The sequence below is a fragment of the Podarcis melisellensis genome, assembly GCF_964234715.1.
Source record: "Podarcis melisellensis genome assembly, chromosome: 9".
NCBI lineage: Eukaryota > Metazoa > Chordata > Lepidosauria > Squamata > Lacertidae > Podarcis > Podarcis melisellensis.
The window spans coordinates 53,371,948-53,385,964 of NC_138541.1; the positions used below are offsets into that span (position 1 = coordinate 53,371,948).

The window sequence follows — 14,017 nt, forward strand, 5'->3', positions numbered from 1 at the left end:
ACTTGGCTCTCGGGTTCCCAGTATCACTTTACAGAGGATTTAAAGCAAAGCAATGTGGGGGTAGTCTTCATGTGGAATGTTACCAAATGTATAGAATCAGCTCCCCCCTCCCTTTTTTAAATGCACCTAAAATAGGAAAGAGACGTAAGTGGCTGGGGTGTAAGTCGTAAGAAGAGCAGGTGGTGTCTGCAGCAAGAGTTGCGCTCCTTTTTAAAAGAAAGCTCTCTATTCCACTGTAATCTTCCTCCTCCCATTCACGCTACAAACTCGCTTCTCAAACTACTATTAATACATTATACGACCATGCTATGCAAGCTTATTCGGAGTCGTAGGGTTGCTCAGTGAGACTTATTCCGCAGTAGAAGTGTTTATGGTTGCAGAGAAGGATATTGCTATACACTTTTACCCGAAAGTAAATCGCACTGAATTTTATGGGACAATGTGTATAGGACTGCAGTCAGAGGTACTCAGGCATAAATAGCACAGAATGGCAGGCGGAGTACTGGCATTTTGGACGACCGAGAACTAAATTCAATTCAGACTCATAGTAGGAGGGGATAAATATACAAACAAGCACACACAGAGAGCGAGCGCAAGTGCGAAAGTGACCTCGTTTAAAAATTAGAAAGCAAGGGTTTAAAATACTAAAACCAGCTTCATATTATGCAGGGAAGAGCTGCTGCAAGGCGGCATTTTGAAGTTACATAGTTGGGGTTATAGCAGCAAAAAGTTATCGCTACATTTACACAGTATTCTGTGTTCAGTGGATCAGTATTCTGTGTTCAGTATGGATCGTAAGACCGGAGCTTTCTACGTATGCATGGATCGTTAAGGCACGGTTCTCAAAACTATGAAGCGAAGAACATGAAGCAACAGTTAGAAGCGCCTTCCATTAGGGTCCATGGGAGCCAATGCTCAGAGCAGAGCGCAGGAGAGGAGAGCTGCGCAGGAGCTGGGCTCTATGTTAAAACCCTAGAAAAGGCGAGCTCGTTGCTTCCAGTAGACCAACCCGGGCAGAAGCCCAGAGCCCCACTCAGCAGAAGGAGCAGAAAGGGCCCCAAACCAAACAGGGCTCCTGGCTAACATCTTTTGAACTAATAAAACATAAATCTCAAGGCAGGGTGGTCATGGTGGTAGGCTGGACTAACATTTCCTAACTGCTCCCCTGGAAAAAGAGACTCTTCTGGAGAAACAGTCCCGTTGCACCTGACAGTCGCAGCGGCAGGAGCTCTTGCCTTGGACACCTGCGAGGGCTTACAGGGGCTCAAAGAGAACAAACCGCGACTGGAAGATGAAGGACGAGTGAAAATGGGAACCAAATAGATGTAACGCTGGGTCCTATAAGGGAGATAACGGTTGTTGTGTTGAAACAAAGTTGGCCCACCAAGACGCAGAGGTAACCGGACTTTTTTTTTTTAGGGCTGCGAACTGGAAACTTGTAACTTGCGCCCAAGCACTTGCTGTTTTTGCCTGCCGACTGAATCTGGTGATGGAGGAGGACCAAGAAGAAGAATAGCCGACAGCCCTGGAGTCCCTATGAAATGAAGGAAACGCACACGCGCTTCTTGCCAAGCAAGCTCCCCTCCTTTCTCTGCCTTCTTTTTCCCCCCAGGCGGTGGGGGGGGGGGGAGAGCTTCTCCCCTGAAAGGGCTCCCAAATAGGAAGCCCAAGGAGCCTCAGATGCGCGTCGATTTCCAGGCATCACGTGTTAAATAGTTGCTATAAATCCCCACACCCGCAGTAGAGGGGGCGGGGGAGAGATCCAGGGGAGGTCTAGAGAGAAGGAAAGGGGGGTTGGTTGATGGTGTGGTGCTTTTTTTTTTAAGACCAGCCCTCTCCAGAGCCCCCCTTTGTTCAGCTCTCAGACTTAAGCACCTTCCGGGCTCGCCCAGGGGCTTTTGCAGAGGCGACTCGGCCCCAGGAGGACGGTGAGAGCGCACAGAGCCAGGGAGCGCCACCGGGAGTCACTGCCAGCCAGCCAGCCCGCGCGCCTCCGATCCTCAACCATGTCTCGCTCCTTCTATGTGGATTCGCTCATCATCAAGGACCCGGCTCGGTCGGCTCCCTCGTTGCCGGATCACCACCACCCGCCCCCCGGGCAGGACTTCCTCATCCCGCTGGGCGTGCCGTCGCCGCTGGTCATGTCGGTGGCGGGCGGGCCGGCGTGCCCGTCGCGCAAGAGCGGCGCTTTCTGCGTGTGCCCGCTGTGTGTCAGCTCGCACCTGCACGCCTCTTCCCGGGCGGGCGCGGCAGGAGGAGCCGGAGGAGGAGGAGGAGGTGCAGGCGCCGCTGCCGCCATCCCGCTCCTCAAGGGCCACTTCCCTCCCGCTGCGGCCGGCGAGGGCCAGTATTGCCCCCGCCTGAGCCATGCCCAGCAGCAGCCAGCCCCGCAGCAGCAGCAGCAGCAAGCCGGCTCGGTGGCCTCCGCGGCGGCGGCGGCAGTGGCGGCAGCGCACGCCCTGGGCCACCCACCTGTCTGCGCAGCGGCCGCCTACAGCATGAGCGACCCCCGGCGATTCCACTGCCTCGGCATGGGTAGGAGCTTCCTCCGCCTCGTCCCGCCTTTGGGGGACAGGGAGGTGGGGTTGGGGATCCAGGGGGCAGCGGGGTGGTTGAAAGGAGAGCTGGGACAGGTCCACTAACAGGTCGGCTCTCCAGGTAAGGCGGAGTCCAAAGGCGATCCTTCTGCAGCCCTTCGTTTCCGGAGTGGCTCCGGATCGTGTTCGCACCGGTTGGTGCCCAAAGAGTTAAGCGGGGAGAGGAGACCCCTCTGGGGGTTGCACCTGTGTGAGCCCCCAACCTGAAGGAGCTGTAATCAGTTCAGCTGGCAGAGCATGAGATTTCTGCTCTCAAGGTCGTAGGTTCGAGCCCCACGTTGGGCAAAAGATTTCTGCATTGCAGGGGGTTCGGCTAGATGACCCCCGGGGTCTCTTCCAACTCTACAATTCTATGATCCTCTGGAGTCTTTCCGTTTGCTCCGACGGGGTTGTGCCATAAGCCAGCTCCACCACCGTCCGTCGTCCTGTCACTTGCCTACTCCGACAAGGGACATTTGATTCCGCTCCCCGCCGGTTTTGGCAGCTCACGCGTTTCCAAGAGTGAGCCCCACTGACTTCCCAAAGCATCCTCAAATCCTTCCAAGGCAACCCTCGCCCCCTCCGACTCCCAAGGAGAGCAAGGGCCTCCTTAAACGCCCCTCTGACTTCGTGAGGATCAGCCCATCATCAAGAGCCCAAGGCTCTTAAACTCACTCAACCTCTTCTCCTCCGGGGGGCCTTCAGTGGGGAAGTTCAGAAGCTAAGAAGTGCGAGGACTGGCGCGTTAGTTTAGCGGGCTTCTTTTTTCATCTTCCCTAGACACGAAGGTGAGAAGTTGTTAAAGTGAGATCTGGATACTGTAGGTAATGTTGTGAGGCGGCGGTGCGGGTGGGCACTAAAGTATTTCCGCACCCTATAGACTGCAGTCCTCCGTTTCCTCCTGGCCAGATTTGACGTGAGTGTGATTATCTCGCAGAAAGCAATTTGGGAATTGGTATCCCACTTAATTGAGGATAAGTGGCCAGAAAGATGCGAGGATAGAGCTGCATGGCTCCCAGAGAACAGGTGCAGAGGCCGGGCTGGCTCCGACTCAGAGCAACCCGAAGAGAGCCAGATGCGTGTCCTTGATTCTGAATGGAGCAGAGCACGTGTATGTCACAAGCTGAACCAGAATCAAGCTACAGGGTGCGCCTCTTCTTATGAGAATAGCGGCAAACCCCAAGCCATTCTCTCGCGAGTAGTCCCATTGGCTTGAGAATCCCAGTCTGAGCCAGACCGGATCAACGATAAGTTCTGTGAAATGTGCTTTTTTCGGAGCAATAGGCTTGACGGATACGAGTTGCACATTCAGTCTTAGAATGGACCGTTTTCTCAGAGACACGGATGTGAAGGACGGATCTGACCCACGGTGCGATCCTTAGCAACCTCAGCCAATCAAGGCTTGCAGCCAGTCAATGGAAAGAGGCAATAGCTCGAGGAAGATCCTATTCTGATCTTAGCTGCGCACCAGAGTCCAACAAGACTGCTCTGAGATTCTCAGTCTACACTTGCAATCCAGGATCAGGACACAGGGTTACTTTGAGTAGATTTTAGGTGCATGCAGCTCATTGGGACTGGCTTCTGCAATCCGCATGGATGATCCGGATCAATGCAGACATAAACTGGAACCTCTGAACGGTTCCTTCTAACTGGAGTTAATAATACCGAAGTTAGAATGAAAAGTTTGAAAGGTATCCTTCTGCGCGCGCCTTTCCTTGGAGCAGACACTTTGACTTTGCTTCTCGTATGCTTGTCAAAGGTGTAAAAAAAATAAAAATACTGTAAAGGTCTGCTGCCAAGAAGGGCATAAAAGAGTTCTTTCCTCTCGGATAAGGATTGACGAGGTGTAGAACTGTAAGCTCTCATTTCCAACTAGCGAGACTTGAAAAGAAGGAGGCTGTTCTCTCTGAAAGCTTCGAGCGAGCCAGAGGAAGTCTAACAGTTGAAAGTAGGGCTCAGCTATGGGCAATGCAGCAATTTGATTTTCATTTAAGAACAGTTGGAGCAGATAGTTACTACTTACCATTGAGTAACTACTACTTTCAGAAGAAGAAATTAGGATAGGAGGACTTCCAGTCCAGAGGCGAGGCTTGCAGGCAGCCTTCCTGACACCTCCTTAGAGTAAAATAATAACGTGATATCAGTCAACCGCGGAGTGTGCAAGCTTCTGGAGTTTCAGTTTCACCTGGCAAAGGTGAAGAGGAAAGGCTACATTGGCTTCCACCTGGTTTAGCTACTTGGGCAGAAATAAATTGCCACACATAGTGCTAGAATTCTGAGCCTTCCAGCAGAGTGGATGGACTGTCGTTCCAACACAGGGTCATTCTGCACAGGTGCCTGATAAATTTGTGGAATTTGCTGCCACGTGGTGATGACCTTTGGTGAAGATGGCTTGAAAAGGGGGATGAGACTGAGTCACGGAAGACAGCTCTGTCGGTGGCTACTGGACATCATGGCTGCCAATGCCACTTCAAGGACCAGAGGCTCCATGTCTATGAACACCAGTCTCTATGGAGCAAAAATTCGGGGGGGGGGGTATTTTCCTCATGCATTGCTGCAGTTTGCAGGCTTCCCATAGTCAACTCTGGAAAATCGGGTGCTGGTCTTGATGGTCTTTTGGTATGGTCCAATACTTACAGTACTATGTTCTGATGTTTCCTGTTTTGGGGGATCAAACTAGTCACTGTTCGGTGCCCCAGCGCTTCTAGTTAAAGACCTCGTGTTTCATTTTCCTAAAACGAGTGACTCCAAATTCTCAGCGGATTGCTGGGGGAGCCACCCTACTTGTGGCTATTCCAGGCCAAGCGAAAGGCTCCCTCTGTGTTGCACTTTGGTTCTTTATTCCAGGACTCAGCCCGGGTTTTGGAAACATATTCCAGGGCTCAGGCCCAGCATTTTAGCATTTCCTTTCTGTCGGTTGCTAACTGGGTCTTTTTGTGTGTGTGTGTGTTCTCCACCTCCCCCCCCCACCCCCGCAGGAGGCTCGGATGCCAGCCAGTTGCAAAACGGCAAGCGGATGCGCACGGCCTTCACCAGCACGCAGCTGTTGGAGCTGGAGAGGGAGTTCTCGTCCAACATGTACCTGTCCCGGCTGCGTAGGATCGAGATCGCCACGTACCTCAACCTGTCCGAGAAGCAGGTGAAGATCTGGTTCCAGAACCGGAGGGTGAAGCACAAGAAGGAAGGCAAAGGCACCCAGAGGAATCCGCACGGCGGCTGCAGCTGCACCGGCAACCCGGGACGTTACTCCAGGTCCGAGGACGAGGAGTCGCTCTCGCCGGCCTCGGCTAGCGAAGACAAGGTCTCCCCTTTATGAAAAGGCTCCCCTTGGACTTCTTGATGGGCGATCGCAGGCAGAGGCAGCCAAGTTGAGCCGGCGGGGCCTTCTGCAAAGAAGAACAGACTCCTAAGGGCTCTGTCCACGGGCCTAGTGCTAGATTTTGTTGAATGTCAATGAACGTTCAGTTGGAACGGTATTTATAATGTAACACAAACAGTTGAAAGGCTCTTCCCCGCCCTCCACTCCCAGTTAACACACAGTTCTGCCTTCCCCTCTTAAGGGGGTGGGAGAGAAGAATCTCCTTTTCTCTTTCTTCCTCCCCCAAAATATCAGTTCCTTCTTCCTTCAAGGGTTTGTGGGGAAAAGTTTAGAAACTGGAATTGGGGGAAAAATACTGTCTGAGACTCTTTTTCTTTTTTGGTACAGATCTTTATATGAAATGGAAAATAATAATAATAATAACCCGAATTAGAGTTGTTCGGTGCTCTCCTTTGTATGTGAATAGTTTTATATTAAATTTATATTTATATTTATTTAAATAAAGGAGTTCAGACAAGAAGTGTGGTGGCTTCCACTTTTTAAAGGATTTATTCCCCTCCCCACCCTCTCTCTTGCCAGCATTGAACCTGAAGCTCTTTGTTCCTATAGAAAGGTAAAGGGACCCCTGACTGTTAGGTCCAGTCACGGACGACTCTGGGGTTGCAGCGCTCATCTCGCTCTACAGGCCGAGGGGGAATTGTTTCTGGAGAGTGAGAAAGGGACCATTCAAGCCACCTTAGTCTGTCGCAGCGAAAGCAAGGAAGAGTCTTGTGCCACCTTAAAGAGTATCCATTGCATAATGGCATACGCTCCTGTGGGTTACTTCATCAGATGCGCAAAGCTTTGGCCCAAGTGAGGAAACTACATGCAAAATGTTGTGTATGTTTGTGAGGGTTGTGAACGGTGTCAGAGGGAGATGCAAAATGCCAGGAAAATGTCATATAGTATTTCTAAACTCATGGTACATGCCTTTCTAATCAGAGTCCCTATCCAGGATTGGGGGTGGACAGTGTATGTGTTTCTGAACAGGAAAATGTATCCTTTTCACTTTCCTCTCACTCAATTCCTTTCTGTATAATGTGGGAAGGATTTTTTTATTTAAAAAAAATTCAAAAAAGTGCAATTTTACTCCTCTAGTTCTGAGATGATTACTACATTCTCACACACTTAATTTTATGTGCTGTGTGGAAGCTCAGAATACACAGATCTGTGGGAGGTTGGGGTACCAATTACCACTGCAGGGTTGTGTTGTTGCTTTAAAGAACTGCTTTTTCCCTTTGCTCTTGATGGAGAATGAAGCAAGCAGCCTCACCAAAGTTTTTCTTCAGTTTTGCATGAAGCAGCTTGAGGAATGACAGCCAACCAAACAAGCTGTCTCCTCTTGCCTTTCTCCCTGTGTCCATTAAGGTGAGCAGTCAGAGCCATATGGGAGCTGCTTTTCTATAGCCTGATCACACATGGCTAAGGGATGCATCGGAAAGAGACAACCTACATAAGAATTTCCCTATTTCTCTGTACTTGAAGTCTATAGTTGTGCAGCAGACACAGGCAGTACCATCTAGGGAAACTATTATTGCCCCCATTATACATTTTGCAGTATTCTACTTAGAAGTCAAGCTTTCTACTCATCCTAGTTATCTTGGTATTTGAAGAGAGTTGAACTTCATCCCTTTTCTACTCCCCCCACCTTCACCCCTACTTCCAGGATAAGCAGGTCAATTCCCTCTCCTGAACTCTGTTTCCCCTTTCTCATCATTGCATTGCTCACTTGCTCTTCCCCATTTTGAAGGTCCTGGAAGCTCACAGTTCCTGGCTAGAACATTGTGTACGTGTGTTTCAGTTTCCTTTCCTTTTCGAATTACAAACTACTGGGTGGTATTCAACCAAGTGTTACTCAGAGTAGACTCATTGAAATTAACAACTGTACATTAGTCATCTGGGTTTACTCCGAGTAGGGACTAGCACTGAATACTATCTAACATCTTCTGGCCACTTACAGAATCCACCAGCTATAGAGAAAACCATGGCTTTATTTAGGGTTTTGCTCCCAGATTGATAGGGATGGAACCACTCAGGTTTGGTATTGGGGTGAGGACCTGCAACAATACATTGCAGCAGATCCCCTGTCCTTAACAATAATGTTCCTGTTCAGGACTCCAACCAGCCTGGAACATAAGCTTTGAAGCCAATGGTGTTTGGAACTCATGGAGAAGAAGGAAAGCCTCATAAGTAAGGGAGAGAAGAAAGGTCATTCCTTTCCTTTCCCTTGTGAGACTTTGTCATATAGCAATACAGGACACAGGTTGCATTCCCTGCCCCAACCCTAATCTCCACCTTCATTCTAGGCTGTTGGGAGCTTAAGCAGACCAATTCTGCCTCACCCCACCACCACCTTTCCAGCTGACTCTCTAAGCATTGTGTAGAATTATAAGCATTTTCAAATGCGTTGTAAATGAGAGGTGTCATGGTAGCTCTGCAGTGCCCAGTGTGTATATTGCGTATTGTGGCCTAAGGCTGGTTTGGGTTTCCATCTGGAAATCACCTGTGCAAGGTGCTCCTGGGGTTTCCACAAAAATCAAGTTGCTTAAATTCCTCCTCAGGATGACAACCCAACCCCCAATCAAAATCAATTGCTTGGTTCCAGTAGGACATACCTTGTGAATAGCATGAGCTCATGTTGCATTATTAAAGCTATCCAATCTATCTCATTTCCTTTTTCTTTTGTACTCTTTTACAAATTCTGACCAAATTGAATGGGTTGAGAAGGAGGAGAACTAAAGTGCTTCATACACAATGACGCTACAGGGTTTCATCAATGCCCATGGGTTTGGGTTGAAAACTGTTTCTGCCCGAAACTGTACTGGCTCACACTGCTGAGACATTAGGTTCCTTGCTTTTAGCCTTTATATTGCATGTGATTGCCACACATTTGCTTCCAACCAGGCTCACAGCTGGCCCAAGTCAAGGAAATAGGCCTCACCTTCTCCCAACATCTCATTCTCTACATTCTATCTATCACCAGGGACACTGAGAAGACCTCAGTGTCTCACCAGACCCACTTCTGGAGCGTCAGTCAAAGATTGGGATAGGATACTAGCCAACTAGTTTTTGTAAATTGCCAGTTTGAGTAGCACAGACATCACTCTTCTCCCCGCTCTGCCTATATTTTGCCTTTGGGCTGCCAATCCAAAAGCCACTTGGAATTCCACAGAAACCCAGGCTTTTGTTAGGGGGTCAGAACCTCAGATTTGTATTGATTTTTATTCATTTTTACTTATGGGGGGAGCTGTCCCCCTGCCCCCCAGCTACATCCATGGTGGGGCCACAGGAAGGGAACATGGTTGAGAGAGGGCTATGGTCAGAAAAAAGGTGTGGGAATGTTCAGGGAGGCAGGAGATGGTATATTGTTTAATTATATCCTTCCCAACTTGTGTTAACAAGTTCTACAATTTAGCAGAGTAACATTCCCCTTTTTAAAACTTTCACAGCGGATAACGTCTTTGCCAGCCTTTCATAAGCCTCTAAAATAAGTTTCCTGGTAAATCTCCTTTATTCCCTCTTAAAAAGAATAGACACAACACAGTCATAAATAAAAATATAAAATAGTTTACTCACACACATTCTGTTCACAGATGGATCCCAGAAGGCAGACTTAAATTACAAAATATACACTTGGAATCTATCCCATAAGGAGATAGTTCCTTAGTCCTCTCTTGGAAGCCAAGAGAGCACCTCAGGCTAAGGAGATGTTGCTTCTTCGAGGAATGGAGTCAGACAGAGATATGGCAGCCTCCCCTGTGCTGTTTTGTTACCTGCACAGGTGAGGGCACATTCACCTCTGGTCACATGTAGAGGATGTTTGTCCCAGCCCAGGAGGAAACAGGAAGTTCTGACTGGCTGGTCCAGACATCCCCTTTTAATGTCCACTCTAGGAATGTTGTATTTGACTGCTCTGTGTTTTACACCACACAAAAGGTTGGAAAATACTGATTTAATTTGTTCTGACCTTCCCTCAAGTGTTAGACTAATACTCTTAGAGTTGTTCCTTCTTCTTTCATCTGTATCATAGGAGAAAACATATTTGTGTGCTTCTCCTGCTGAGAACAAAGAGCAAGCATGGCTCTTTGTATCTCCACCTTAGGTAGAAAGGTCTTTCCTATCAAATATTAAATAAACTTAACTTTCTTATTTTCCAAACTCAGAGTTGGTGTGATTATACCCAGGGTAAAGTGTGCTCCTCCAGCAGGGATCCAGTATTCCGTTCAGCTTGTGTGTGTGTGTGTGTGTGTGTGTGTGTGTTGACACCAAAGACCATCATGTATAAGGACAAACTTTATGAAGTTTCCTCCTGGGAAAAAAATACAACTAAAGAGATTGTTCTTTGAGGTTACCTTTGATGCAAACACCTCTCTTGTGAAGATAATTTATTCTGGTACAAAATCTTTGTACCTCACCCCTTCTGCACTTGAATACCCTCAAGTTTAAAGACAATAGAATTTGCTTGGAAGTAAATGAGATTAAGGGACCTGGGTGGCGCTGTGGTCTAAACCACAGAGCTTAGGGCTTGCCAATTGGAAGATCAGCAGTTCAAATCCCCGCGACAGGGTGAGCTCCCATTGCTCGGTCCCTGTTCCTGCCAACCTAGCAGTTCGAAAGCACGTCAAAGTACAAGTAGATAAATAGGTACCGCTCCAGCAGGAAGGTAAACAGTGTTTCCGTGCTCTGCTCTGGTTTGCCAGAAGCGGCTTAGTCATGCTGGCCACATGACCAGGAAGCTGTACGCTGGCTCCCTCGGCCAGTAAAGCGAGATGAGTGCCGCAACCTCAGAGTCGTCCGCAACTGGACTTAATGGTCAGGGGTCCCTTTACCTTTTTAAATGAGTTTAGAATTCTGGTCCCCTCCTCTCCAAAAGGCTATTGGATTTGATGACCCATAGTTTTATATTCAAATAACAATTGGCACCAGGCAGCCACAACCAAACACTTTTCTGCCCCTACATATTTTTACATTTAAGAACTTAATTAACTCCCACTTTGGCATCAGTAGGACTTGGAAGTATCCCTTTGGCTTGCTCATGAGCATCTTGCTCATAGGTTTTCCACAGGCAGTTTATATTATGAACTGCACATGAAAACAAGCTGGTAATAGAAGACAGTTTTGAAGTTCAAGCTGAATGTAATTACGAGTTGCAAAATGCCTGGTCAAAAGATAGGAATGAAGATCTGCAAATGGTAAACTTTGCTGCAAGCATTTCTACGCAGGCTTAGGAGGAAGTAGGTCTCATTCAACTCAGTGGGCTTGACTCCAGAGTAAATATGGTTAGGAAGACTGGGCTGGAAAAGCCCAATCCACTAAAACTCAAAAGATGGTGCCTCAATACCTTCATTCCACAGATTCAAGCAATTTTCTGACTTCACTGGGAATAAATCGGTTTAAATCTAAGTATGTTAACTGGTTTGGGATTGACCTGAAATGAAACATTTTTACATTGGTCAGAGTTTGCCCATAGATTTTGGATTATTATTGTTGTTTTAAGGAGGAGCTTGCTCGACTAAACAAATATAGGCTATTTTATTTGTAGATCTTCAAAAATTGCTAGGACAGAGCCAAACATGATTTTAATGGGTAATATTTACTGCCAGGGTTTTATGTACATTTCTCAGAAACAAGCCTCTTTGAGTTAAAGTTGTGTTACCTTGAAGTAAAGATACACACAGGATCGCATCCTTAAATCCTACAATCACCACTGAAATAACTGAGGGTGCAGGGATGTCCTAAGCACAGTTACTTGGAAATGACTCCCTAAGCCATGTGTTTAGGAATGCAGCCATAAAAAGTGCTTAACCATTTGCCATGGCGATTTTATGAGTTTGTCTTCATACTAAAAATAACCTCCTTGGGAATCCAGCTGCCAAAAGACTGGATATACATAATATGAAAGAGGTTCGAGGATGCAGGAGTGACAATTTCAATCTGCTGTGAGGCCGCAGTTGGCACTGCCCAAGGCTGAGAGTGGGGAGTTTGCCAGGCTTTGCTTTTTATTGTCCGCCTTCTTCTCTGAAGAACAGACAAAGATGGATAGAGGGACCCTGAAAAACAGGAGGCGTATTTCAAGCAGCCCAATAAAGGAGGCCTGTCACTTCAAGACAAGAACCAGAGGGCTTTGATGACTTTGTATTGAGCATCACCGTTTCCAATAAGTGACTCCCGACTCCCTTGAGACTGGAGGCTGAAAGGAAATTTAAGGGGATGACACTTCAAGTGAAGCTACTTTAGCCAGGGCACTCCAGGGCGAAAATCCGCTTAAGGGAAAAGAAAGATACTGCACGGACGACTTGGCCTGGGGTGTGCGTGTGCTGTTTTGTTTTGCTTGCCAAAGTCAAACAAAATGTAGGGATTCAGAGTTGCAGAAAAGTGGGGTGCAGACTCTTCAGCCACAAATAACTGTAGGGACTGCTCTGTAGAAAAGGGAGCAAAACCGTCTGGGATCAGTTAGGAAGGAATATTTAAGTCTTCATTTGAGGAGAATCATTTGGCTGAGTGGAGGACATGTTTTAAAGGGGTCTTAATGAAGGTTTGGGGCTACTGTTGGTGCTTGGATTCCCCCAAATTCTCTTTGGTTTCTGACTCTTCGTACCTCTTAGATATAGACCAAACTAGACCCAACCCCTCAGAAACATTGGCAGCATTATAAATAACCCCATATACATATATGGGTCAGGGTGTTGCGTTTTAAGTCAAAACACTTGAAAAATCTTGACAAAGCTAAACTGGTGGGGGTATTCCCACACACAAAAGCCCTGTTGTCTTTCCTTTCTACACGAGGCCATGTTCACAAACCACATTCCACTCTGTACAGACTACTTTAGACCCACTTCTGTACACGGCTTTCCCCATTCCCACATGCCTGGGCCGAACTTGGATTCCCACCATGTGAAGCGAAGTGGCCTTTGGGAGGGTTGTGTTGGTGTGTATGTGGAAAAGCTACATTAACCACCTCATGAGCCCCGAATGGAGACCCTTTTTCCATGAGAGAAAAGCAGAGTCCAAATCCAGGGGGCTGCTTAGGTGAGGCGAAGAGGCTGCTGAGGAAAAGGAAGGTTTTCTCGAGTGCTTGAGGGAGGGCAAAAGAAGTGGAAGAAGGTGGGCTTTCAAGGAAAAGAAAGAGAATGTGCGTCAGAAATGACTGCGTGGGAGAGAGAGGAGGAGGAGGAGAAGAAGAAGAAGAAGAAGAAGAAGAAGAAGAAGAAGAAGAAGAAGAAGAGGCTTAGGGACGAATGGACGGATGCCAGGCTGAGTGTAGCTGAAGAGAGCACGTGTGAATGTGAGGGAAGCACAGTCGTGCCTTCGTACCCGTGTGAGTGGATGCGTGGGAACTGGGAGAGTGAGGGACACGTGTGTGACAGGAAGTCTGTGCTTGGGAGTGAGGGGGAGACGCTTGTGAGGAAAGAAAGAAAGAAAGAAAGAAAGAAAGAAAGAAAGAAAGAAAGAAAGAAAGAAAGAAAGAAAGAAAGAAAGAAAGAAGGTTAATGTGAGAATGGGGCAAGGGGACGTAGGCGAGAGTCAGTCAGAATGGTGCGAGTAAATAGGTATCTGTGGCAGAGGAAAACAGGGGGGGAAATGCGCGTGGAAATGAATGGTCCTCTGCGCGCGAGAGAGAGAGTTGTGTGACAGAAAATCTGCATTAGGGTGTGTGAGGAAAAAGGGGAGCCAACAAGAAAGCACTGGGGCGAGAGGGACGGGGTTGCTCAAGTAAACGAGGTGCTAGGCAGGCGCAGCCTTTTGGAGTTTTCTGCCCAAGCTCTTTTCCCGCCCTTTTCCTGGCCACCTCGCCACCGACGCGTGGTCAGTCCTGAGGGCCAAACGGACCCGAGGGACGAGAGGGAGGGTTTGGGATGGCGGCCGAGGGGGGGCGGCGAGGAGATTAACCCTCGCTTAATTTAACGCGGGGTTGTTGTTGTTGTTTTTCTTCTGCTCGCATTTTCGCCACCTTCCGAGGCAGGTGAAAGCGGAGCCCTCATGCGGGCTCATTCACGGCCAGGAATGAATGGCTCTTTTTTCAACTCCCACGTCCACTCACACAATATGTCACCGGGGGGGAAAGGCAGGCCATGAATATGTT

The 14,017-nt window shown here is 48.1% G+C and overlaps 1 protein-coding gene across 1 annotated transcript; it reads left to right on the plus strand.

Annotated features, from left to right (window-relative positions):
- Window positions 1-1,995: 1,995 nt before the first annotated feature.
- On the plus strand, window positions 1,996-5,892 carry GSX2 (GS homeobox 2; the record flags this gene model as incomplete). The annotated part of the gene is made up of 2 exons (XM_081924259.1): window positions 1,996-2,535; window positions 5,555-5,892. The coding sequence occupies exons 1-2, from the start codon at window positions 2,007-2,009 to the stop codon at window positions 5,890-5,892; spliced, it is 867 nt and encodes a 288-aa protein (XP_081780385.1). The 5' UTR covers window positions 1,996-2,006.
- Between the last annotated feature and the right edge of the window lie 8,125 nt (window positions 5,893-14,017).